Raw genomic sequence first — 26,978 nt, forward strand, 5'->3', positions numbered from 1 at the left:
AGGAGGGGAGTGACGAGGTCTAAAAAGTGGAAAACCGAGGTGGCAGCATGTGGTGGGAGGAGGAGGAGATGGGGCAGGACACAGTGGAGAAACAGTTGATTATGAGTCCCATCAAGTGATCAATGATTTCATTAATAAGACGGATCATGCAGCTGTCAAAGCTGTGACACGGGCTGAGGGATGATCCGCTCCCAATGCTCCATTTTCACCCAAAGCCTCCCTCCCTTCCTTCCTCCCCTCTCCCTCCCTGTCCTTCCAATACTGCCAACGACAAGGGAGCGCCAAGGGGGGAAAAAAGGAGGGATGGAGCGGGGTGTTGTCGGGGATAGAGGGAGGTGGGGGGGTTAGTCATGAGAGGGGGGAGGAAGGGAGGGAGGAAGAAAAGTGAAAATCCATTTTGAAACCCATTTTCAATTAGGAGTCCACAAGCTGTTATCACAGGTGTCCCAGAATGGGGGCCCGTAAGTGAAAATGTCTCCTATCCATTTCTGAAATGAAACCTTATCTGGGAGGCACAAAGATGGCGGGGACAGCGTATCTGTAAATTACTTTCCATCCCCGCTGTTAACGGGAACTTTATTTCTGTCAGATGACATTTCCCTCTATTTACTGTTGATCATTCAAATGGCTGCCTAAAAAGAAGGTGGCCCCTCACTCTTCTGCTATCTCCCCCTCCCCTCTTTGCCCATAAGGAGATTCTTTTTTCAATGCATTCAAGTTCCTTTAAACACTTTAGCCACGCTATCCATTTTCATAGGGATTTCTGTGGTAACCTACACCAACCCAAACATTTGTTGCCCTTTAAAGCTTAACTTGTTTGCCTCTGAGACCTTTCCTCTTGCCCTTTTAAGCATAATCATAAAAAGGTCCCAGCTTTCCCACTTCATAACTAATCTTTACAGCATTCCCTGATGGTTTTCCAAAGTAAGTCTAGTTTATCTGCTCCACTTTTTTTTACTTCTCCGGGAACATCCAGTTCTGCTCTTTACAGAAGAGTCTGAATTTGCTAAATATCTCATGACAACGAGATTCATTCAGCCAAGGAACATGGACATCTTTTTCTTTTAAAAAAAAAAAAAAAAAAAAAAAAAAAAAAAAAAAAAAAAAAAAAAAAAAAAAAAAAATCGCTGGACTCAACAAAAGAATCAGGAGACTTTGTGGTCCACCTGCCTGCCAAATGATGAGAATTGGAGGGGAGAGAATCCCCCCCCGGCCCAAAACCCCTCCTAAAGAGCACCAATCACAGTATTGTTGTGGCCCAGTCGGCTCTTTTGAGCCGTCTCTGTGAGAGGAGGGGGGCGCAGAGATGAATGGCACACAGGATGAAGCCACCATTTAGCCAACCATGTGGGAACTCTACCAGGACTCAATAATTACTCAACTTGGACCAAACTTACTTAGGGGATAAGAGAGGCAGGATGTATCCCTGTAGTACACGTGTTCATACAGGGGCTACAACCTGATCAGATCGTAATCTGTTCACAAACCGATCCCACTTCCAAATCTTGTTTACTTTGGAAGGACCAAGCTAAACATCCACCTGCCTTTCCTAATTATTTCCCACTTTTCACAACTTATCATAGCACGATTTTGCAGGGGTGCTCCGCAGGGTTTCTGCTTGGCTGAGATCAGGGGTCGCTACTCTGCTTGACGGGGGGGTGGATATTTTACTGGGCCTTCCTAAGAAGAACCAGTCGCTGGGGTTCCACAGCTGCTCACAATTACCTTTTGTTTGGATGGAGGCAGCAGGGAAGGGGCTACGAGGGTTAAAGTTGAGGCCAGTGTAGGGTTACACCTGATAAGAGGTTATGAGTTCTGGGGGCCGAATTGGAAATGTGCTGCAATTATAACCACACAAAGAATGTGTAAGCAATCTTATTATTCCAAGACTGAGATTAAGAAGTAAAGGGACCTTTCTCTGCAGATGAGTATCATCCTTCCCCTCGTCAACTGCAGTATGAGTACTACCGTAGACTTTAGGGAGCGCAACATTTTCCTATGACATGGCAAAGTTTTCAAAACAAACCATGTGCTGTGCAGAGCTGTAATTACCAGGACATTACTGAGAAAAATCCACAATCATTGAGCCAAATTACACACATGCTTTTTCACAACAACTAACTTTTAATGAATAAAACGGCTCTGGCCATCTGGGAATGAGTGAGAGTGAGAGTGTTCCCAAGATGCTCCAGGATGTATTACCTTACCCACTTCCTGTGATAACTCCCATATGGAGGCCCAGTCACAGCAACACATTCACTCTTTCTCTTGACTGTTTGTTTCCCGTTAACACTTAGGGTGACGGAGTTTGACATCAGCAGAGTCAGACAACACTCTGTAAAGCCACCAGCTTCAGCTTCTGGAGCCAAGCCTCCACATTCAAAACCTTTCACATCCTAATGAGCACAGCTGCAGCTGCAGCTTTGGCTGTAGAGATCTCAACTCTGGTTTTGTTGTGACTTAATCTCGATGCTCCCAGGCTTTCTAGAATTGAACATCTAATATTTCTCATTCCGTCTGCAGAATTGAGAATTAAAGGCTGGATGACGACAAGCTTAATGAGCTGCAAACTCCTGTGCTGCCGCTTTTAATAGCATGTGTTGAAGACGCTGCTGTGTAAACATGCCAAAGCTGCTACCAGTGAGCTGGACCCGTGGTGAACCATGAGAACAGTCATAAATACATGATGAGAACACAGGAACAGCAGTTTTCTTTGGGCCCCATTAGATCAGTGGCCCCTTTACTCAAATAGGTTGAGTGATGGTTGGTGACCTGTTGGGGCTAAAACTAGGGATGTCCCGATCCGATCATGTGGTTTCAGACTCGATCGGAATCCGACGTTTTATCCCGATCGGGGATCGGATATATAGCCTATCTATATATGTATATTTATTCTCATTATTATTCTTATTTTAAATCGGAACTATAATATTAACAAATGGGCAAAAATAACAGCTTAGTATTTACTGTTATGTGGTGGTACAGAGTCAGACCGTCTCAACCAACTGTGTTCGAAAGCGCATACTACATACTTGTAAACGGCATACTTCCATACTGCATACTCATCGATCAGACAGTATGCAGAACGTTTACCCACAGTGGATTTCGCTCCTGCCCGAGCCGAAATCAGCCGGCCTGAAGCTGATTTCGCTTAAGCTCTAAACTCTGTAAACTTTAGCAACATTTGAAACATTTTCAGGCGAGAAAGTAGTCGTTTAGATCCCCAACGTGTTGAAAATCTGACAAAATACCGGCTATTTACAATTTTGTTCCGACAAATTCGATGCTAATAAAGCTAGCCGTAGTGAGCAACGTACTTCCGGTTATTTTCACAAAATAAAATACCCATTGCCTTTTATCATAGGGAAAGCCATTACGATACAATTGGTGCTTTTGTTTTGAAAACAGGAAGTGAACCTACCCTCGTTGTAGCTAGCTTGAAACCGTTTTGACAGGAAATGACGATCGGCGACGTCACGTTACGTTGCATCTTGGGTAGTTTGAGTATGAGTAGTAACCTCATGACGCATGCTCAACATTTCGGCGAATCTAGTATGCATCCGGGAACCTCTCACATACTCAAACTCGCATACTGACTCAAAAAGTTAGTATGAGTAGTAGGAGTAGTAGAAGAAGTATGCGGTTTCGAACACAGCCATAATATACGTAGACGCCTCACAGACTGACGCTGCCTATTGGAGCTGACGTATCAGCGCGGCAGCCATCTTGGATGGGTCTCCAATGCCTCAACATTGCATTTATTTCGACTGAGGAAGGTGTATATCCCCAACTGCAATGATCATAACTCCCCGATTTTTTATGTCTATGGTCTCAACTCCACACAGAAACAACGCACGCGGCATGACGTCACTTTGCTGCCGTAAAGCGAAGCAGAACACGGCAGCAGCTTGAAGCTGGGGGCGCAAATGTCCGCGGTGTAGAGGTATTTTAAAGTGGACGACAAAAACGTTGCGATTGCAACTGAGATATGCAAACTTGGGATTTCAAGAGGTGGCAAGGACATCGCTAACATCCTTGATGAGAACAGGAACAGGCTCAAACCTGACAAGGTAGAGATGCTGGTTTTCATCAAGAAAAACGTACATTTCCTTCTGTGAAGCCAGAGGAGGAGAGTAAGAATGAGGAGTGCAGTTAAAGCACATTACTGGCCTTACTTTATAACACTGTGGCACTTTTATTTGCTTATTTGTTTACATGCCTGCCAGGTATTTCAGGTTGAGCTGCTGCTCGTTTTTATATTAGACAGTGTTGCACTAAACTACAACGTGAAGAATTTGTTTATTACTTTAGTTGTTCAAGCTACCTCACAGAAGTGCTCAGTTTATAAGTGTTAAATGATAAAATAAGTGAATAAAATAAAGAATTGGGGACGTCCTGGATCTGTTTCTTTGCCGTTCTTCATTTTTTTTAATGTACTGTAGAAGTATCGGATTGGGACTCAAAATCAAAATCAAATGACTCGGACTCGGGGTAAAAAAACCTGATCAGGACAGCCCTAACTAAAACCCAGACTCAAGCTCGAACAGGTCTAGACATCCTCTAAAATAAGAAATGTCATTTAAAATCAGTTGTCTAGCAGTGGCATCAATTGACTCAACAAGTAAGCCAACAGATGGACCAACTTCTCCAAACATGTCAGCCGACTGATGACAGCATGAACCGCTGGGTTTCATCATGCAGTTAGAGGCGACATGTACCGTTTGAGGTGGTGCTGGAGGCCACCGCCTTCTCGCTGATGTCACTGCGTGCTGATGAGCCCTTCGTAGCCACAATGGTCTCAACCCTCTTCTTCTTCTCAGCTGCTGAACTGGCCTGGGACTGGGTTTCCATGGCGATTGTTCATTCCTCAAGACCTCATGGAGACGTAGTAACTTGTGGGAGAAGAGGCAGATAAACGCAATGAGAAAAAAAGCACAAGACGAATCAGAAAGCACAACAATTTCTGCCGACGTGCTCGCACTTTTGGCCCGTCAGACTCCGTCGTCTTCGTATCCCAGCCTCAATCAGTCCCATCTGCTCTAAAGATCACATTTTGGCCAACCAAATTATATTGTATCGTTCTGCATCATCAAGACACAAGACACATGACTTGTAAATCATAGACGGCAACTTCTGAAGACATTTCACATGTTAATTTGAAGTATTTTCAGATTTTCAGGTCAAGTTGCACCATTTTTCTCTATTGTGAAGAAATAAGGTTAAATATTCTCAGGACTGTCCTCTTCCCCAAAATGTGCTCATCAACCATATGTTCATGCAGACAGAAACAACTCATACATTTATAACAGAAGGTTTAAAAATGGCGTCCATAAGGGTAACAGTTGTGTTGTAAAAATAGTTTTCTAAACCTAACCAAGTCATTTAGATTTTTCACCCTTAACCAAAGGATGTTATAGCCAAAAGTCAACCAGGAAGTGATATTTTTTTGCTATAAAGTGCTGTATTTACATGCAAAAAAAGCGTGACATCGCATTGTAAAAATAATGTATTTTAGCCCTAACTATGATCTTCTCTGAACCCTTTCTACCCCCAACCCGGAGTTATTGTTTAAACTAAAACAAAAGGGTTTTAGTAAAGTGTGGTCATGCATTTGCCTTGAGTTCATGTGCGAGATTACTGCCCCACCAACCCAAATCCTTCTGTCTTCTGAGGACTTTGTGTCTTGGTAGATTAGATTAGATTAGATTTCCCTTTATTGTCCCACATTGGAGAAATTCACATTGTTACAGCAGCAGGAAAGGTTTTTAGCACTGGTACTTCACAGGATGCCATTTTTGGTCATACTTAAGGATATGAACAAACAACCTACGTTGACATTTTGACTGAAAGACTTGTTAATATCCTCTGACATCATATAAATGATCAATTTTAATTGTGCGTCACATTTTATTATGTTAATCTAAGCTGATCACTTTATAAACCGACGGTTTAAAGGAAGGACTTCTGCTCTGCGAAGCTTGTGAGTAAAACTTCGGATCCATTCAACCCTTTTTGCGATGCCCAGAGCAGAGCATGGGTCAATCCACAGGCTGACCCTGATTTATTTTAACTCAAACCTGCCGGGCTCTGATCTGCTTGTCAGGGTGCGGCTCTCCTCCTGAACCAACTGCGTTAAATATCCAAACCCAAAACTTAGTTGATCTTATTTTCAACTTAACTTCTGATTTCTTGTCAAAAAAAAAAAAAAAAAAAGAGAAAACTCAATAAAGAGAATAAGGCAGGACATCCTGACAAGGTTTTATATCTCCGAATAGACGTAAAGGCAGTTTGTGGATATGCTGATAATCCCACTCTTTGCAGTCTTTCCAGCGAGAAAGGAGAAACCTTAAGGGGATACCACAGAGAGAGAAACATTCACAGTCTTAAAAAAACAAGGGTTGTTTGAAGGCCCTTTTGGGAATATCATGGTGCCGGGCAATTTTTCTTTCAAAGAATAAAGGTGGTTCAAGTTAATACTGTCTGTGGTTTAAGAAGAGGTTCAGCCAGCAGTCTAGCAGACATGTAGCTCAGTTCAGCACCTCAGAGGCCAGCTAAAAGCTCAACTCTATCTGGGTCACGGAAGTCCTCTGATTACGGATGGCGATGCACCACAACTGCTTATTTACACAAAGTACAGGACAGCTTCATTTGGTCCAAAGTCTTTACTTTGGCTCCATAATTTATGGATAACTAGTGGAAATATTTAGTCTGACAAACATTTTCTTTACAGTAAAGACCATCAAATTACCCAGCTGTACTGTTTAATTGCCCGCCACTCTATAAACATGCATGGATACAAAGGCAGTAAAGAATGCAAAAAAAGAGTGGTGCTGCAGAGACTACGAGGGGAGAGGAGGGGGGGGATTTTTTTTTACAAACTCCCCAAGGAAGGAAGGCAAGGGGGAAGTGTTGAGGGGTAAACTTCAGACAAACACTGCGCGCTTTGTTTGTTTTTTTCCCAACCCCCTGAAAAACCACAGTCTGTCATCCGTTCTGACCCGACAACAACATCTGTAAGCAATTGCGGGCTTACGAAAAAAAAAGAAAAAGTAGGGGAGGGTGGGGGGGTAAAGAGAGAGGGAAAAAGAAAACACAATGCAATTACATCCCTACCAATCAAAACAGAATTAAACAAGAGATTGTCCTCTAATCACTCCCACATGAATACATGTGTAGCAGTCATACCCAACCAAAGACATTCTTGTCCTGCTCGCACAGATATCATCTCAAATCACTTCTGCGTGTGTTTGATAGAGCGGCTGTCTTCATTTCTGGGCGTTTCTGACATACTGGTGAGTTAATCGTTAGAATATGTGCGATGCGTGATTGTTTTCGTGCCTGTTTGTATGATGACTGATCCTCCGAGCCACTCATTCATTCCTCCATTGACACAACCTGAAACACGATGAGAGAAAACTTCCCCCTGTTTGAAACTGTCATGACTTCATTCCGGTGACTGGACCTGAGCAAAAGCAGTGAAGAGGGAAGGAACAAGGAGGGAAAAAAAGCTGCTTTAACATGCTTTGCGTATGGAGAATGCACACAAGTGTGAGTCTTCTTATCGCCTCCAGGTGAGTCGGGCTGGGAAAAGGGCCTTAAAGAGCCGTAAACATGAGGGTCAGGATTGGGGCTTGAATTGAAGAGGGGGCGAGGAGAGAGCGGGGGCATTCCACTGGTCGGGCAAACATTCACAAGTCCAAGCCGCTGAAGCGTGTCTGACGGGCCTTTTGTGTTCCACAAGGCAGGCCACAGTTCCAAAGCAGCAATTAAAAGCAGGACCTTTTCACCCGTAATCCCTCCGACCTGGACGCCCACACCCAGTCCTGCAGATGTTCCCGTTTATGCTTTTTCGTCTCTCCAAAAAAAAAAAAAAAAAAAAAAAAACACGCCAAACTTTACCAACGCGGAGACTCTTCCTTCTGCGTTACCGTGACGACAACGTGTCGGGACTCTGCTTTCCAACAGAACAGTTTTCATTTGGCTCTTTGACCCCTCGCCACCGAGGTCAAGCCCACAAGACATTTACATTTACATGAGGCGGCGCAGGAAAAAAAAAAACAATCGGGACGCGTCACTTAGGCAATTTATAGCTCAGCACTGGATGCCATTGTCACACAGAATAACTGGTAATTTCATATTAATGTCTCCTCTGTGAAATATCTGTCCTACGCCCAATTAAAGAAGAGAGAAACAGGGTGTATCTTTATTTGTCTGTAATCCTTCCACACAGAGAAGGGAGGCGATTAAGCAGGTTTAAAAACAGCACAATTCAGACTGTTCCTTCAGAAAAAAAAAAAAAAATCCAAAAATCGTATTTTATAAGCACATTAAGCAAATCAATTTAACATAAATTATACGCCTCGGTGACAAAAGGCTCCGAGTTGAAAGTCATCTACAAATTGCACACATCGAAGTGAAACACAAAAATAAACTTTTGCCTTTGACGGGGAAAAAGAAAATCTGTTTTTCTCTCTTATTGGAAGCTCAAACAAGTCCTAATGACATCAAAAGAAAAGAAAAATCACTGCTGTTTGTTATTTAGAGGCCTCACCTTTGCGTGTGTAACATCGTGGCACGCACGCTTTCTGAAACTGGCAGACATTTATATGTAAACTCTTGAAGTGTCTTCTTAGATTTGGTAACCCCCCCCTCACAGACGTGGGTACTGTATTTGTGTTCATTTCATTAGGGGCGACTGCTCAGTGTCGAGGGCCCCCTGAGGGGGAGAATGGCAGCGCCGCAGCATTCATCATCATTACATCAGCGACCACCGAGATCCGCTATCTTAGGCTTATCAACGCCGCGCAAATGCACCGCGGCGCGGCGAGTTAGAGGGGAGGGGAGAGATGGGAGATGTAGACGATTGAGGGAGATTGTGAGCAAAAGTGGGATAAGGGAGAAAATGAATGGAGAAAGGGAGGAGAGGGTGTGTTTATGCATGCATGCATGCATCTGCGTGCACCTCACTGTGCCCCTGCATGCCTGCACATGTTTTCCTCTGTGTCCAATGTGTGTTTTGCACATTTCGCAGCTATGCCAACAATATTAAGGGCTCCTTCACAGCTGGAATAACTAAAACACTGAGGGGTGAAGAAGAAGGAGGAGGAGGAAGAGTCTAAGCCCCCCCTCAGCAAGATTAGCTGAATCGAGCATTAAAGCAGAATGTGCTTGCTATGCACGTGTTTCCACGGGGTGAAGTCAAATTGGAGGGGATGAAACTCCTTAAGGAGATAGTGGAAGTGCTTGCTGGTACTTAGAGGAGCTGGGTTCGAAATCCCCACTCAGGAGGTGTTCCCAGACTCAATAGCTCTGAGAGGAAACCACACACACTTAGCTCTCCATGCTGCGTTCAACACTAGACTTATGGCTTGCCCTTGGCCCTGGAAGGCAAAGGGGAAGGAGGGGGATTTGGGAATTTGTGGCTGTGGGTCCCCATTCACCAGCAAAACCTAACATTGTGCCCAGATGGCACTAAGTCTGGCCTACAGCTGATGGGGACCGGCCCCTCAAGTAAAGGCCATTTAGCAGGAATTAGTCACGCCCTGCCACACGCACATATATCAACTGCCAGATATGCACATGCAAACGGATTTAGCGCGAGATCTTCTGAACCTTTTGTGTAATGTGACATGACTGAGCTGTTCAGATCGTTAGTCATTTACATGTCTTTAACATCATCCTCCCATGATGCTCAAACCCTCGAAAACTAAAAGTTTCTGCTCTCTGATCGATCATTACACAGCTTAAAGCTTTAGGATCCGTCTTGATTTTATAGGTGCATGCTTAACAGCACTACAACAGCAGGCTTGCTCAGATGAGGAGTGCTTTTATTATTTTTCTCAGGGACAAACAGCACAACAACGCAGCTTTCAGCGTGACTAATGAGATTATCCTTGCATGCATCTTGGTCCCTCAGACCTCTCCACTTGAGATGCTTTGGAGGGCTGGTGAGGGACCGTGCGTCTTGCACAGCAGAATGAGCCGAGTGCATCTTACATTCCCGTGTAACAAACCCACACGATGTAATCATAATGCTTACACGATGCCTCTTTTGCACTCCCTACCCAGCAGATAAGGAGGAAATAAAGCACGCGCCACAATGGAAGTCTTGCTCCTTCTCCCCACAGCCCCCTGCTTATTAGCTTGTTTATTTATATATTTTGACTTTGCATTTGTTCACGAGCCACTTGTTTTTTTTCACAAGTGGGGCTGTGACGACTGAGACAATGGATAATGCAGGCAGCTTTGTGGCTGCGGTGGCCCAGTTATGCCGTATTCGTTTCCAGTGCTCTTCTCTTCCCATGATAAAAATGTTGAGCCTTTTGTCTGATCGGACATTTCTCCTGTTTCTTGAGAAGAAGGAAAATATGTTTATTCAGCCACGTAGGGAAGGCCAAAGCAAAGAAAGCAACCTATTACTTTAACAACATATAATGAAAACCCTCGAGAAGAAGAAAATCTCCTAAAGTTTTCAGCGCTTCGTGAACTTTCAAAAGTTTCCTTGATAGACTTGAGTGACTTCGAATTCCCTTCTAAAGAATAACTACTTCTGAGTGCAGCAGCCACTCTTAGCTAGGTTTCCATTCAAGTAGCCCCTGCATATGGCAGCTGCTGTAAAGCACAGGAGAATGGGATCTGTATCCTGTGTCAGAAGGGCCTCTCAACTGCAGTGAAAACAGTTGTGTGTTTGTTAAGGAATTCTTCATGCAAGGCTTTAAAAAAAGGCATCCTGCACGATGCCACAGCCAGAGCATGACAACAACACTCTCTGCCGCACTCGCAGAGCAAAAGACTGCATGTTACACCGTGGGCCGCGTTGCTTGAAAGCACGATTCCTGTGTAACGCATGTCTGTGTGAAAAGGCTCTGAGGATGCATCAGCTGCTCTGCACGCCTCTCTGTATGCAAGTGCAATCACTGCGTGCAGAAGATAAATAAGAGAAGGGACCCGAGGGGGAAGAGACATTCCTGTAGCGATGAAAAAAAACCTCACATTTTTCTGTCTCCTCCTCATACACGCACTCAAACAGGGATCAAGCAGATGGATGGTCCCGTGTAAAGGTGGTGGCGGCAGGTATGGCTTTGACAGGTCTTCTGCTTGGCCCAGGAGACAGAGGAATACACCCCACAGAAGGGTATAATCAAGAGCGGTGCTGCTAAACACGACGCAGGAGCTGTACAGCGACAGGTTACAGAGCTTCCTGTACATTTCATGCAATGCTTTCCTCTCCTTCATCCCACTGTGTCACTGGAATGAGTGCCGAAGCCGAATGAGTCGGTGCCACGTTGTGATTAATGACGGGCTCCGGCGTCTCCGGGGCCGAACACTAAAAACAGCCAGGGGGCAGCGCGATAATGCACAATAATAAAGCCAGCAGACAATCAGCCAGGCAAAGCAAGGCCTATTAGCTAGCCCCATCAGGACGGCTAAGTGAGAAATTAGCCCTTTCCAAGCGCCGCCACAATTCATCAAGTGCTGCCCCTGAATCCCCCCTCAAGAAGTCATAATGTTTACTTAAGGACTGGCCTCGATGCCCCAGTGGCGAGCTTTATTGGCTCTTATTAATTCCCGGCTCAGCCCTTGCAGCCGTGCCATTTAAACCGAATTAAAGTGGTGAAAATTGGATGAGATGAAGTTGTCTTGTTGTTTGGCTCGTGCATGATAAAAACCGGACTCGAACGGGGGGGGGGTGAAAAAATGAGGAGGGAGGGCAAACAAGTTGGGATGTAAAGGAATGCTGAATGAAGCTGTCCTGAAATGTGCCACAGTCAGTCGAAGGAATGCAGAGAGAAAAAGAATAGTGGAGGGGGGGGGTGAAGAGAATTGCTTTAATGCTAGACTTCCTGTGTGGATGGGAACAGATCCAAAAGGGTACTGCTGGGTCACACATTCCACATATGCAGAAACGGACGGTTTTTTGCTGCAACCACCCGTTCTCCACATCAGATGGCATGAAAAAAATAACGTCAATCTGTCAGCACCTGAGTCCAGCATGTCAGAGACGGAGAAGGGGAGGAAGGATACTCGCACAGAGTGCGTGATGTCGCTGAGCCGGGCTTAAACTAACAGGAGGCAAATTACCAATTATTCCGCGGTAATTATGTTTTCTCATCAAGGAAAAATGCCAAACATGCCAAACTGCTGTTTCCAGCCGCTCAGATCTTTGAAGCCATTTTTTCCGTTTCATATCTTATTAAACTCATTCCGTTTATCAGACTAAACAAGTTATTTAAAGGGATAGTTCGCCTCTTTTGACATGAAGCTGTATGACATCCCATATTAGCAATATCATTTATGAACATTTTCTTTCCCCCTGCTGCGTCCTGTGAGCCGAGTTCCAGCCTCGTTTTGGTGTTGATGAAGGTAGTCCGGCTAGCTGGCTGGGGTTTAAAAAATAAAGCGTTGTGCTTCTCAAAACAATATGCGTTCAAAAGAGTAATACATTTGTGTCACAAAATGCACCTGTTACAGTGTTTGCTGCTCGGTCTGCACTTCGGTCTACACAGCAGGCAGTGATACGAAGGTAGAGAGAAAATAGCACCAAGCGATTGTGAGGTCTGACTTTTTCCTGGAGAACGATTTTGTGATGCAAATGTATTACTCTTTTGAACGCATATTGTTTTGAGAAGCAAAACGCTTTATTTTTTAAACCCCAGCCAACTAGCCGGACTACCTTCGTCAACGCCTAAACGAGGCCGGAACTCGGCTCACAGGACACAGCAGGGGGTAAGTCAATGTTCATAAATGATACTGCTGATATGGGATGTCATACAGCTTCATGTCAAAAGAGGCGAACTATCCCTTTAAAGGTTCATCGTGGACTCTGGAACTTATAAATACAGTAATAAATCATTAGCATTTGTGGCTGTAATCTTTCCAAAGTTTCTGTCCCTAAGTGGTTCAGGAAGAAGCTTCAAATCGCGGCGCGTAGGTGCGCTTAACCTTGCGCCGGCCTGTAAGTGGAGCACACAGGCAAAGAGTCTCATCTGTGAAGTGCGAGTCTGTGCTTCAGGATTGACAGCAGGTGAGTGTATTCTATAGAGTAGTATGGAGCACAGCACGGTGGAGGAGTGAGATCAAAGCCAGCAGGAGCACAGAGGGAGTCCCAGAGACTTCCAGCACCCTGACGGCTCTCCCCACGGCGGCGTAGGAAGACAACTCTCTCCCTTCACTTTCATATCAGCCACACAGCTCCCCATCCCTCTGCACGGCAGCATAGGCTTCACACACACATACACACAGTCTCAGAGGACTCAGAAGTGCTGCCAAACCTGCATCCCACCTACAGCAACACTCCTACACATGGATGCACACTGTTGCTCATCAGAAATCAATGCATCAAAAACACACAGCTGAATATTGAATATTTCTGAAAGGCTTGAATTTGGAAGAAACCTGCAATGAAACCGACTCACCAACTCAAGACAATATAACACACACACACACACACAACACAGGACTGAGACGCCATGAACTTCCCATAAACTCCAAAGAGCACAGTCACAAAATGGCCCCTTGAAAATCCCCGGCGTGAGGAGCTGTCATTAGACAGGCAGCACCCTGAGGCCTGCCAACCTGATTGTGAGGAAGCCAAACATCTGGGTGTATTTACTCGTTTTCAGCTGTTAGCAACTTGCATCTCAAATAAATCTGGGAGCTGCAACGCCGCTGCTAAGCAAACACTCCCTCACCTCTGCGTGCCATCTCAGCCAGAGCCAGGCCGGCAAACAAACTCATAAGGAGGAGGAGGAGGAGGGCTTAATTGGAGCGTTTGACGGGTGCCTAGGGTTAATTGGGAAGCATGGAGAGCAGCTGGCTCCACGGTGGAAGTTGAGACAGGGATAATAAGTTCACCCTTTGCAGGAGAGACAGTTAGTGATGAATCAGATCAGAGGAACGGTGTACGGTAATCATCCTCACATCTCCCCTCCACCACCTTGCTCTCCTGACAAGCAGAGACAACCTGGCTCCCAGCTACGCAATCTGGCACCTATCACACAGGTCTGGCAGTCACAGGGAGGAGATCACCCAGCAATGCGTCACACACACACACACACACATATTCTTTAACTCGATGTTCACTCGGATAATCGCTCACACGCACAGTAATTCTTACCTCTAGGATACGGAACCGAGTTTATCAGTTCGACGGTCGATGCATGTAAATCTCTCCAACAATGTGTGTACTAATAGCTTATTACCCTGCGTTAGCTAGTTTGCATTGATCTCTATGCCAGAGGGAGATGGGAAACTGGGGCAGTTAAGCGCTCATATATAGCAAGAGGGACTGTAATCACATTCCAGCTTGTTTCAATAAAGGACAAACATTAACATAAACCATCGAAAACACACTAAAACCCTCACCCCGTCTCGTTCCGTGCTACAACAAGCAGGGGGGGAAACTTGCCTGGATTACAGAGTAATCAGGGCCATATGGGATGGGTCTGTGTAACTTTGTGTCTTGATCCAAAACCGTTTCTGTCTCCCGAAATGAGAAAACTATTTTTCAAAAAGGACAAAAAGATGTTTAGTCGTTTTATATACAGCGAAAGAAAATGATTGTGGTAGCAGTAAAAGGGCTTAGATGTAGCTCTAAACTCGGGTTCCCTTCAGCTGAGGGAGCATTTGGGGGCTGAAGGAAGCCCAGGTAGAGTCATAGGCAGTAATGGGAGGAGACAGGGACTTAGGGCGCCACACAAAAGCCAGGCTTTATAAATAATTCCAAAAGCTAACAGGATCCCTTGTATGTGAGAATCTGTGAAATACATTCACACATGAATGCACACACACTCGCAGACCTGCCACCAGGGGGAATAGGTTATTCTCACTGCTCCGCTGGGGCTGTTGTGGCCCTGACCTGCCTGGGTTGGTAAATTTGGGCGAATATCTTTCTTGCATAGGTGATGCAAAAAGAGAAAGGTCCATTTTAACACACTCACTCACTCATAATGCAGGGCAGCAAAGCACACCGAAGACCTGTCTTGTAAATCTCTTTGTGAAAGCAGCTTTGGGGGGTAGACAGGGGCTTACACACTGAGCCCTGAGGTAGAGCTACAGACTCCACTCCCTCTAACCCCCTCCACGGTCTTCCTCCCTCTCCCACACACATTCTCTGCACCCTCTCCTCTTCACTTTCTCCTCTACCCCACATTTCCTCCACTTTTCTTGCCCTTCTCTCACCTTTTCAGTTGCTCCTTCCCTCCCCTCTTTCCAACCCGGGCTCCAGAGCACTGGTCCTTAGCCCCTCAGGCTCCCGCGGTGTTGCAGTGACTAATGTCCTGCCTTTGCTCAGACAATGAGTTTGAGGCTGAGCCGGGAAAGTGTTGAGGAGGGGAAAAAGACTCTAGCACCTTTGACAAATGGAACCCTTCGCACTCCCATGCCCACTGAGGGAGGCTTTACAATGTTGCGCTCCACGCTCCACGTCCTCCGAGGGACGGCAGCAAACCGCAAAGCCGCATCTGGGGGGAAACATAATGAATTCTTTGGGAAGTCTAACCTGGCTTTCTTCATGAATAAGATATATTTCAAAAGCATGTCGACCCCTCTTAATAAAAACACCAGCCAAAGCCGTTTTGGGGGCCCCGTGTACAAGTTAATATTTCTGTTTCTCCAGGCCCACTTCTTTCCCGGACTGTCACTGCGAGGCCAGCCCCACATTTTCCCTGGAAGTTAAAGGAGCCACGATGACAAACTGTCATCAAAAGCAGCCCGAGTCCTTCTCTTTCAAGGAACTCCAACTCTTGGATGCTTGCTCCTCTTCCCCACCCCACCCCCGTGCAACTCTGAAAGGAACTGGGCTTTGTCTGAGGAGCAAAGGGGAGAGGAATCCCCCCCCCTAACCCGCCCCAAACCCCTCCTCCCCAAACCCTGTTCCTCACTCCCTGCAGAGTATTGTTAAAACACAGCCCCCCTCTCTTTCCGTGGCCCGAGCTCTTAAAACAGCGTGCTTTGCATGAGAAAAAACCATTAGTCTTCAAATGCTGCGCTGTCAAAAGGAGGGCTCTCTCACGTTGGGGCAGAAATTTGCTCAGATAGTAGAGTTGCCCTTTTGTTTTTTGTTTTTTTTTCCAAGACGAGGCATTATTAAAGGCAGGGTCTGTTAGCATTCATTACTGAAAAGAACACACGAGAGGGCTTTATATGGGATGGTAGTCCCCCTCCTTCTCCAGCTCGCTGTAGGACCACAGCAGACGGAAATTAAAGGGTAAAGCAGGGGAAGAGGCAGCCATCTAAAACATGTTTGGAGAACATAGAGGATGTCTTGAGCCTGGGCTTCTTTCAGGTATTAACCTTGGGATTTACAGTTTGGCATTCAAACAATAGGCACCTCCTTGACCCCCCACTCCCACTGGAAGAGAGCTGCAAGCAGCATGTGCTGGAGGTGCAAACATAAGGGGTTCACATTGTGAGCATTATTGCGTGACAACACATAACTTAATTACTCGTGTGAACACAGGAGTTTGGTTTAAGAAACACTTTTTTTCTTGCTCGTTTGAGATCATTCCGGTGGGAGAAACAAAAAAAAACAAAAAAAAAAAAACACGTAGCCTGGCTACCAGAAGCAGGGGGAAAAGTGACAGATCATTGTTCACAGAAAGCGGACAGTTCATGCATCTCCCAGTCGCCACATTTGGACAAGCAAAGCCTAGACCCCCTCACGGATGCCACAACTGGCTCCCATCAAAGCTGACACAATACCACATCTGCAAAAACAGCCGCCAAGCCGGGAAACTCTCTGTTTAGGCGCTCAACTTCACACACGAGCAGATGGGCCTCCAACCAAAAGCACTTCACCTCTTGCTGCTACACTTCACACCACAGACTTAAAGACATTTTTACAGCAGTCAAGGCAAACAGAGGAGGGGATGAACGGCGGCCACATGCAGGCGCTACCTGTGCCGTTGTCTCTTCCGAGTGCGTGAGAAAGGAAAACGCCGTCGCACGCTGCACTCTCACACACAGACCTGCATACGAGCAATTAAATTCAGCATGACCGACAACAGGCCTGATGTAAAGCTGTCAAACACCCCATGCCGTCCTCCCTTTTTCTTTTATATTATCCTTATCCTCACAGGCTGATCGTCAACTCCAGTGTCCTAAAGGAGAAAAGACATGTGCTCTGCTTCCACCTTTCTTTACTTCCATTTGTCATTTCTTAGTATAAATGAAGAAAGCTTGCTTTAAAGTGAAGTAAAGGCCGAAGAAAATAAAAATAAATTTTATGTGAATGAATGTGAATGTGCAGCAGGATGTACGTGCACACCTGCATTCCTGCTGCGATGTGACCGAGTGCATTAAAATTCCTGAATGTGAGGAATATACATATCTAAAATTGCAGTTTGCTATCTTGAGTCTCATACCCTCTTCATCCCTTCTTTTCCCTTATCCAAAGACATCACCCCGCTTGGAAAGGTGCCTTCAGCAGGTTCCTTGAAACAGGGAGCGAGGGTCCCGCTCAGGGACAATGATGGTTGAGGTGGAGGGGAGCCGGGGGAGCAGGAACACATAGCATATTAAATCTGCTGGCGGAGCTGGCTCATCCGCGCAGAGAGCCAGAGAGTCAGATCTGAGGCATGCCCTGAAGGGATGGCTGGGCCTGGGGATTAGGAGGCCAAGGAGAAGCCCTCGCAACAGCCAAAGACCCCTTCTTGTCTCTGCTCATACGCAAATGCATTTAGACGTTTTTGACGCTCCTTAGGTTCGCCATCTATGCCCGAGCTTTCACACAAGCACACATTTCAACGCGCTCTCATGCACAGCCTCCCCCCTCAATCACTACCTCCGTCTGACTTGTCCTCTTTCTTTCCCCACTGTGCCTGCTTCATTTGATGTCAATATATCAAAGTAGCAAATCATCAAAGTGGAAGATTTCTTTCGGGGGCCCCATCTATTTGACTACACTAGTCACTACACGCAAGGGAAGCAACAGCTAATCATAACACCCGGAAAATCACTTCAAACTGTAACTTGTCCAGCGGTTTATATGTGCGTTTGTTTACTCCACACATTAAACTTATGATAAGTGTCACTTTTCACACCGCTTTCTCCAGAAGCAGGACATTTTCTTTTAAAAAACAAAACCTGCAAAATAAGCAAGATTACACTAACAAAACCCTCTTGTCTCCTCATTATCTTAAGGATAATCAACTTCCATCACAGTGCCCTTGTTTTAACAAAACATTTGCCACCTCTCTGAGTCCCCTGAGGTCGCAGCATTAGCACAACAACACAGCTCATTAGTGCCTCTTGAATACAAACCTGATAGCAGGTATTCTTCCTGCAGGGTTGTGTGAAAGGACTGAGGACAGAAGCTGCCTTCAGCTGTGAATGCTAGGCCCATAAGGAAAAAAAAAAAATGTAAAAAAAAGAAAGAAAGAAGTGGGCCATACCTCAAAAAGCTAATAGGATGTCATCTTCCTGCATTAACATGACAGCCCCTATTCTGCCGGGTCACAAGGTCACAGGTGGCCCGGGCCAGTGTCACTATATATGCAAAATGTTGCTGAAGGAAGTGCGTAAAGTTGAGATAAAACTGCTCGCTGCCGCTATCAGACGGGGCTGATTCCTGCAGAGGGGAACGTTATCCACCCGCCCGCTCCCCGTGCACGGAGCTGGAGAGGCACAGAGCGGCAATGATACATATTTCCTGGCCACGGTAAACGAATGGCTCCAAGTTGTGCATCTCATTCCAGGAGATTAGCATCTTAAACACTGCTGCATTCATCCTTTCCTCCGCATCATAATGAGACAAATTCCATTTTTGGTGAAGGTGCACCGGTCTGAAGGACGACTGGATGTTAGTTGGAGTTAAAATGAGAGAGGAGCCAGAATAATATCGAGTGCACACAATTAAGATTGTCACTAATTTACGACATGGAGCTTGTTTAACATGATTTTTTTGTGTTTTTTTTTTACATATAACATATTTACAAAAAGTACTAATATCATCATTTGGTGCAAAAAAAGCAATTTAACTAATTACTTATGGGTGGCATGATTTTGTAGAATATCATATTTGAGAAAAATGTGCAAAATTTCTATGCATCAGAGGTGGAATGTTGATTAAACACACCAGCAGTGTGAAAATAAAATGAGATGCCATCATATTCGTGGCCTCCAATAACATTAAGGTGAGGTATTTAATGATGGTATTTTTTAATTAGCAGTATAATTTAAAAATATGTAATTAACAGGTCAAATTAAATTATAAATTGTCATTTTTCTTTATTTTACATTAGGCCATGGGCCGATCATTCTGCTTATTTTGCCCCATGTTAGCAGAGTGCAGTCATTTTAAGTGTTTAATCCATGACAATGTTACTTGGATATTAAATTTAAAAAAGGGGAATTATTAAAAGACACTTTATATGACAGTTCTTTAATATTCTAAAGGGTAAATGTAGCCAAAACCATAGAAAAAAAAAAGCCACAGTCAAGCTGAGTGAAAAAGCCTCCTCTTAAAAATAGATAAAAAGGACTTTTTCATCTGTGTGAACTTGTTAAACATCTTATTTGCTGTGTTCGCTCTACGCTCCGTCTCAAGGCAGCCAAATCTCCTTTAATAATTTGCCATGTGTCAAACAAAAAAAAGGGGGAAAGAAAAGCAGAAAAAAGAAAGGGGGGGGGGTTTGAGCCGCACCGCATGGTTGAGCACCTCGGACCCTCGTCGTTTGTATGAAACCCGAGAGCAGACAAGCAGATAAAATGTGGAACAGCTGGCGAGGACAGGAGGGAAAGTTTCAAACAAATATCTGCACATGTGGAGGCTCGGGGGCTCTCAAACATTTTCATGTACAGGACCCCTGAAAGGAACACACAGACTTCTGTTCCCTGATATATATTTTTTTTCTTCTTTTCTTTTATTACCCTGCAGGAGTCCGTGTGAAAATGTGTTTCCTGAGTGTTGGTTTGTTGCAGTGAAGCCTGCTTTTCATCAGGCCACATGCTTTACAATTATACAAATCCCGGTCAACCTACAATACAGTGATTTATATCATTTTTCATTTTGCTTGGGATACCTTAACAGTCCCCACATGGACCCCTACGGGGCCACTAACCCCACTGTGAGCTTGAATTTCTCCAGGCTCACATGCCTTCAAACGCTGTGATGTGTGCTGAAAAATTGTTCTTTTTTTTTTTAGGGCTGATTTTCAAATTGTCAGCAGCGTGATTTCCTACTTCTGAATTATTCACTCGGCAGAAAATTCAGACAAGGAAATCTGAGTGATGTGGTGTAACTTTCACTTTTTTCACACACACACAAAAAAAACCACCAAGGTGCCAAATATATGTTTTTTGGACAATTTTGCAGCGAAAATATTTATTCCCAAAATTATGCCGGATTTAAAAATAAAATATGAAAACTAAAACTTTCAACTTGTTGGATAATATAAGTCTTAATATTTAAGGGGTGTGTGTTAGTTTTAACTGAAAATGCGCGAATGTTACAGAAGATGAGCGCCAGGATTTATAATAAAATAGTGCCCAAACTAACTCACTGCTCCTGCAAGTTTGCCGCACTCCAACGGGATAAAGCAAATCAATAACAGGCGCTGAAATATGATCACACATGCACATAAATATGCATGTCCCCCCCCACCCACACACACACACACACACACACACACTACACACAACACACCACACCCCCACGCGCGTTTCTTGGGGTGAAGCTCCAATAAAGTTTCAAGTCCGCTTAAAGTTTGAGTTTCAAAACGCTCAACAGAATCACGAAAGTTTCAGAAACACACCAAACATTTCAGAACATGTTGGTTTTTCTCACCCCCGCAGGCGCAAAAGTTTTTTTTTTTTTTTTTAGACTTACAGCTAGTTTTAAAAACGCACATCTTGCTCGGAGGATACTTAATCGCACGCGGTGCCAAGTGGAACGCTCCGTGACGCATTCTCGGCTGATTTTGGATCCGAAAACGACACTTTCATCGTTGTTTCAAGAGCCAAGAAATCCCTGCAGTCAGTTTAAAGCCTGTATGAAATTCCATCGTTTTGAAATATGAAACCATTGCTGCCTCGTAAAGTCTGACTGGCTCGCTAAACTTCAAAAGTAGACACAATATTCAACTCTGTGGCTCGTGTTGAAGTTTTTAAATGGGTTACTTACTTCTTCCTGGATAATTTCCCCTCAAATCTGTGCCTTTTAGTCTTCTTAAGAATATGTGTGCGTCTTCTGCTGTTCTTCTTCTCCTCTTCCTAAGTTACAGATGTGCCTCTGGAGTTGCCTGGGACTTCTTTTTCTTTTTTCTTTTTTTTACGCTGCAGCTCCAACTCCAAAACGGCGCTGCCAGAGTTTTTCCTCTTGTCTGTCTTTCTCCTCCTTCTCACAGTTTGCTGTGTTCACCCGCCGCCGTACTAACACCATCAGCCTGCCGATATTATCTGCCGATAGCAGACCACCGATGCGCGTAAAAACAACATAAGCGTCAGAGAAGCGCGTGGAGAGTTGTTATTACATTTAGTGCGTTTTTTCGAGAGGAGAGAGGGCGAAGTGTGGGACTCCAGCTGCTCCTTCCCCCGCTTGACTCCTCCCTTCGGATTGCTCCCTCCTTTCCTCGCTGCCTCCCTCCTTTTTTTTACTTTGTGTACCCCTTTCTTTCCTTCTTTCTTTCTTTCTTTCTTACAGTAAGCGTTTTGGAGAAAGAAAGCTTAAACCAACACCAAACTCTATTTTAGTCTTTGGCGCGTTAAGGAGAGAAAGACGCGTCCAAGTTAGTTACTGATTGGATACATTTTGAGGACATATTCTTCATGGAAATCGAAGTTCTAACTGAGGGAAACTATTTCCCTGATTGCAACTTTATTATCTGACTGAATCTAGGCCACCAGGAGCTCTACATGTATTCTAGTTTTTTAAAGGTTTCCACCTGCTTCTACTGTAAATGCACAAAAACAGCAAGAAGCATGCGGTTCTGTGTTGGTTTTCCCCTTAAATAAAGTCCCAAGGTTACACTGTGTATTTCTTTTAGATCAAATAAATAAATGCAGGTCTTTGCCGGTATTTCTCTCAATTAAAAGCCACCCATTTTCAGCAATTTGGCTCATATCCAAATGGGTGCACCTGGAGGACATATTGTTCATGAAATCAAAGTTACAACGGAGGGAAACTATTTCCCTGATTGCAACTTTATTATCTGACTGAATCTGGGCCACCAGGAGCTCTACAGGGATTCTAGTTTGTTAGAGGTTTCCACCTGCTTGCACTGTAAATGCTCCTTTTCACACAAGTCTGAATTCTGTGTCACAAAAGTAAAAGAAAACAGCAAGAAACATGCTGTTCTGTGTTGGTTTTCCCATCAAATAAAGTTCCATGGTTGCAAAGTGTATTTCTTTTAGATAAAAGACATAATTCCAGGTGCTTGTCGCAGGTATTACTCTCAATTAAAAGCGCCCCATTTTCAGCAATTTAGCTCATATCTTGTAAACTGTCCATTCATGAGGCCTAAAATAGTCTCATGGGTGATACCGAAGGCTGCCGTGAAGCACAGAGAAGCCGCTCCTGTAGGGTTAGGTGTGATCAATACACATAATCAATATACAGGGAAATTATGTGATAAGAGAGGTCTTTAGGGTGCAGTTCCAATCGATGTAGAGGTGGGAGTTTGGGAAGTAAAATCACCCGTTAATCGTTTAACCGGGATTTGAATAAGTGTGTGTGGTCGAGAGGTCAAGTCCATCAAGATGCAGTTAAGTCTATTTGTCCTGGTTGTGACACGCCACCAATCAGCTAATGGCGATAATTGTTTTAGTGGAGGTTTTAAAACCACTTTCCTGGGGTTCATTGCGCTGATAAAGTCAGTATTGACTAATTACTGCCATAATCAATCAGAGCCACAGATTCTCTGTCAGAAATGTCAACATCTTTGTCATCGTCAAAAAAAAAAAAAAAATGCTCGATCCTTACTTTGTCCCTCTGTGAAGATAGATTTAGATGTCAAAGTTGAGCAAACTATCAAAGCTTTTTTAAAATATTCAATTGCAAGACAGGAGATGGAGTTGTCTCCGCTCCACACATACAAATAACTTGAAATGCAGCAAAATGAATTTGTATTTAATGTTTTTTCTCCATTGTGAAGAAAAAGGGTTAAATATTCTCAGGACTGTCATCTTCCACATCAACCATATGTTCATGCAAACAGAAACAACTCATACATTTATAACAGAAGGTTTAAAGCAATACAATGTAACTTCTCAAAAAGCCCATTATGGAGCTCCCCCTACAGGCTTGGAGGTAATGTACGGTTACACTGTCGTAAATACAACACCCTTTCGCTTTCACGTTTCACGTTTGTTCACGAACCGGCGAGGAGTCAGAAGGTGCAAGCTATGTCGACCGAGAAGGTAAGAGTAATCAAATGTACCTGGGAGCGTGAGAGGGGTCTATTTGTTTTTGCGGTAAGTGTGCCAGAAAGCAAGTCGAAGTACTTCCGCTCAGCTCCCGGGCCGGTCCAGCAAAGTTACATAGCGCAGTTATTCCAACTCAGACCCCCGAAGGGCATAGGAGACAGGCCAATCGTAATATTAAAACTCATTCTAGCCGCCCAATTTTTTTCAAGCTGTTATTTTAAGGTAGAAATGTTACATAGTAGTGCTTTAAAAATGGCGTCCATAAGGATAACAGTCGTGTTGTAAAAATAGTTTCCTAATCCTAACCAAATCATTTTGATTTTTTACCCTTAACCAAAGGATGTTATAGCCAAAAGTCAACCAGGAAGTGACAATTTTTGCTATAAAGTGCTGTAATTACATGCAAAAAAGCGTGACGTCGCATTGTAAAAAGAATGTATTTTAGCCCTAACTATGATCTTCTTTGAACCCTTTCTACCCCCAACCCAGAGTTATTGTTTAAACTAAAACAAAATGAAAGTTGTCAAAAAAGAAAAAAAGAAAATGCTCGACCCTTACTTTGTCCCTCTGTGAAGATAGATTTAGATGTCAAAGTTGAGCAAGCTATCAAAGCTTTTTTTAAATATTCAATCGCAAGACAGGTGATGGAGTTGTCTCCGCTCCACACATACAAATAACTTGAAATGCAGCAAAATGAATTCGTATTTAATGTTTTTTTTACAGACACAGAAATGCTGCTCATGAGTTATGCTAGAATAGACATCAGAAGAAATAAAATGCTCATGTCTGCGACTGCAGGGAGTCGGGCTGAGAGAGGAGACAGGGGTGTTCTGTAAGACACAACTAATACTCCTGTCAGTTTGTCAGGCTGTGCTCATCTGGCCTGGACTACACAGAGATAAAGTCCTTGTTATGAATCTCTCAAAGAGAATCCAAGGAACGTGGTAGTGGAGGTGGGGGTGGGGGGAGGATGGTGGGCTGTGGGTGAGATGGGGGAGAACAAGAGGGTAAAGGAGGAGGGAGGAGGTGCACATGGGCATCAGTGGGGTTAGCGGCTCCCGAAAGTATTTCATCAAAGAGGGCCAGGATCCTGGGGATTGAGATTCTGCCTGGAGGCAAGTAACCAACGGTCTCCCAAGAACATATTCCAAAGTAGGACTCGGAGAGCCAAAGCACACATCAAAAGCACCTCTGCAGCCAAAGCGATTCTGGAGGAGAAAGAAAGAGGTTCAGGTCCTTTCTTGGCCCCCTTTAAGCCCCAGATCTCACCCCAATTAAGAAGGAACTACTGTTTGTTCCAGACTCTGAGATCTGCAGGCAGGGAGGTGCGCTCACTAAAGGTAGACACTCAGACACACGATAGCTGATGCACTTTTGTCACTTTTTCTTTTTTTCCACACTACAGCATGAAATAAATGCAGTGCATTCGAGATCAGCCTCAGCGTCTTGTGCCGGTTTCTCATAAAACGACCAAGTGACAGAGCGCGTTTCCAGTTTCGGATGATCTCACCGAAATTATATGTAGCGCTCAGTTCATCCGCGTACGTTATGCGAGTAACAGTAAATCAATACTTGGCAGAATGTTGTGTAGGCATTTGGATTCTTGCCTTTAATCCTTCGCCGTTGGACAGATGTCACAGTGAAATGGATACAGCAGAATGATCACGATATCCACACAGATGTGTCCAGCAGAAATGCGCTGGCTGCGTGAAACAGAGGCCGAGAAGGAAAATCCAGAGTGCGTTCAGTCAGAAGTACACTGCGGTGGGAGAATTGTGGGATATTTCACGAGAAAAGGAAGAAATAAGACTGAATACAAAAACTTGACTTTACTCGGGTTCCAGACTGCGTGTATTATTGAATTGTATGTGTGCAAACAGCACTTTAATGCATTATCTCACTGCTTACATATGAAAAACATGCAGGCGCTTTAAATGCTGCTTTCTATCTGCTTCATTGCCGTCTACGAAACCTGTTAAAATGGAAATAGCTGTTGGAACAACCGGCTTGTCGCAGGTCAGTCCACCTTATTCACAGCAAAGCTTGCATCCTTTTTAGGGCATGCAAACTGCTGACAGTGGATTATTAAGAGCTGTGCATTTGGTGCCTAAGTGATTAACATGCTTCAACTGCAATGTTGTCAGTTGTTTCCTGTAAATTTTCCAATCTTTCTCTTAATCTGTATTTGGTTTTAAAAAAGGCAAACCTCACAGAAAATAATCAGAAAAAGAGCAGTCACTGTTTCTGTTACATCCTGTTTCGTCATTCTGAGCACCGCAAACAAAATTCCATTCAGCTCAGCTGCATCAGGGTCGAGGCATAAATCTCTGACATACATATAAACTCCAAATGTAGAACAAATGTATGTGCATGTGGTCTAAGTGTAAAAGATTAAACATTTTTGGATTTTTCTGTTTTTTAAAACCGTGACCTTTAAAAAGGCTGCTCACATAGGCTGACATAAAAAATAAAACATCATAAATAGTACGCAAAGTATTACCTTCAACACAGCATACAGCACCACAGTGGTGTGGGAAAATTAGCGTCACAGTCTCGGGACAATCCGAACAACACCTGACACGAGGGAAAGCATTTAAGCTAGTTTAGCAACATTAACAACTCTGTAAACATAGTTTTAGAGTCTAATAACTCACAGTAAGCGCTCAAAACAGTTAGCACAGGTCACAGTGAGTACATGACACAGTAAAATATAAAGTATAAACATCTGAAACGTAATATAAAATAATTAAATATAACCATGTCTTACCACAGTGAAGTCCTCTTTTCTCTGTGCAGTACCCAAGCCAACCACTGCGCCAATAGATGACGGTGTTATACCTCTTTTGCCTTAATTTAATAGCCACAAATCTACTCTGTTACACAAACAGTATAACGTGAGAGAACAGGGCAGAGACAACACAGCCTCTAAATAAGGCATTATCTGTCTTTATTTCACCAATACTTTAAGACCAATGAATGACTGAACATGTACTATTGCACTGTTAGCTCAGAGCTGCCGTGTTGTTGTTATCCGGGGCGCTTTCTACACACGGGTCTACTGCGATGACTCCGACTTTCACCAAACTGTTCACTATTTTATGCCAGAAATAAGGTCCAGGTTTTAAAAGAACCGAACTTCCCCTTTAGTTCAAACAAATGTTATGACAATTTCCCACCGCTAACACTAACACAAGATGCAATACTAAGGTCAGCTGAAGAGGTTTGCTTATTATAACAAAGTTTCATCCCAATGTTTCCTCTGTTTGAGGAAGTGCTCTAAAGAATTAGTCAAATAGTTTGTTTTCCATTAATCTTACAAGCTCAAATCTCTTAAACACACGTGACAACAACAGCCTGATGTTTGCCATGCACGCAGGATTTGGGGCCCAAACAAACATCACAAGGGAGACCTTCAGCAGCCTCTAATCGACTGTCATGATTGTGTCATTGATGGACTTCAAAAAGCCCTTTTATTTTTTGCTCTCATCCCTGCCTCTCACATGTATTGCACCTGTACACTCTTGTACATCCAGGACACTCTCAAACACTAAAAAAAACCTCCTTTCCACCTCCCCCTCCCCTGCCGGAGGTATCGGGTATCTTCAGTGGGCCATTAG

General features: G+C 44.1%; 1 protein-coding gene across 3 annotated transcripts in view; it reads right to left on the reverse strand.

Annotated features, from left to right (window-relative positions):
• The window catches only part of gli3 (GLI family zinc finger 3), a 114,213-nt gene extending 92,681 nt beyond the window's left edge, over positions 1 to 21,532 (reverse strand). For all 3 annotated transcript variants that reach the window (XM_075452028.1, XM_075452029.1, XM_075452027.1), the window contains exons 1-2: positions 21,122 to 21,532; positions 4,719 to 4,892 (exon numbers count right to left, since the gene is read on the reverse strand). In XM_075452028.1, the coding sequence (XP_075308143.1) occupies positions 4,719 to 4,851 (133 nt within the window). In that variant the 5' untranslated portion in view covers positions 4,852 to 4,892; positions 21,122 to 21,532. The remainder of the gene's footprint in view (positions 1 to 4,718; positions 4,893 to 21,121) is intronic.
• Positions 21,533 to 26,978: the final 5,446 nt, after the last annotated feature.

The sequence above is a fragment of the Odontesthes bonariensis genome, chromosome 20, assembly GCF_027942865.1.
Source record: "Odontesthes bonariensis isolate fOdoBon6 chromosome 20, fOdoBon6.hap1, whole genome shotgun sequence".
In the NCBI taxonomy this organism is placed as follows: Eukaryota; Metazoa; Chordata; class Actinopteri; order Atheriniformes; family Atherinopsidae; genus Odontesthes; species Odontesthes bonariensis.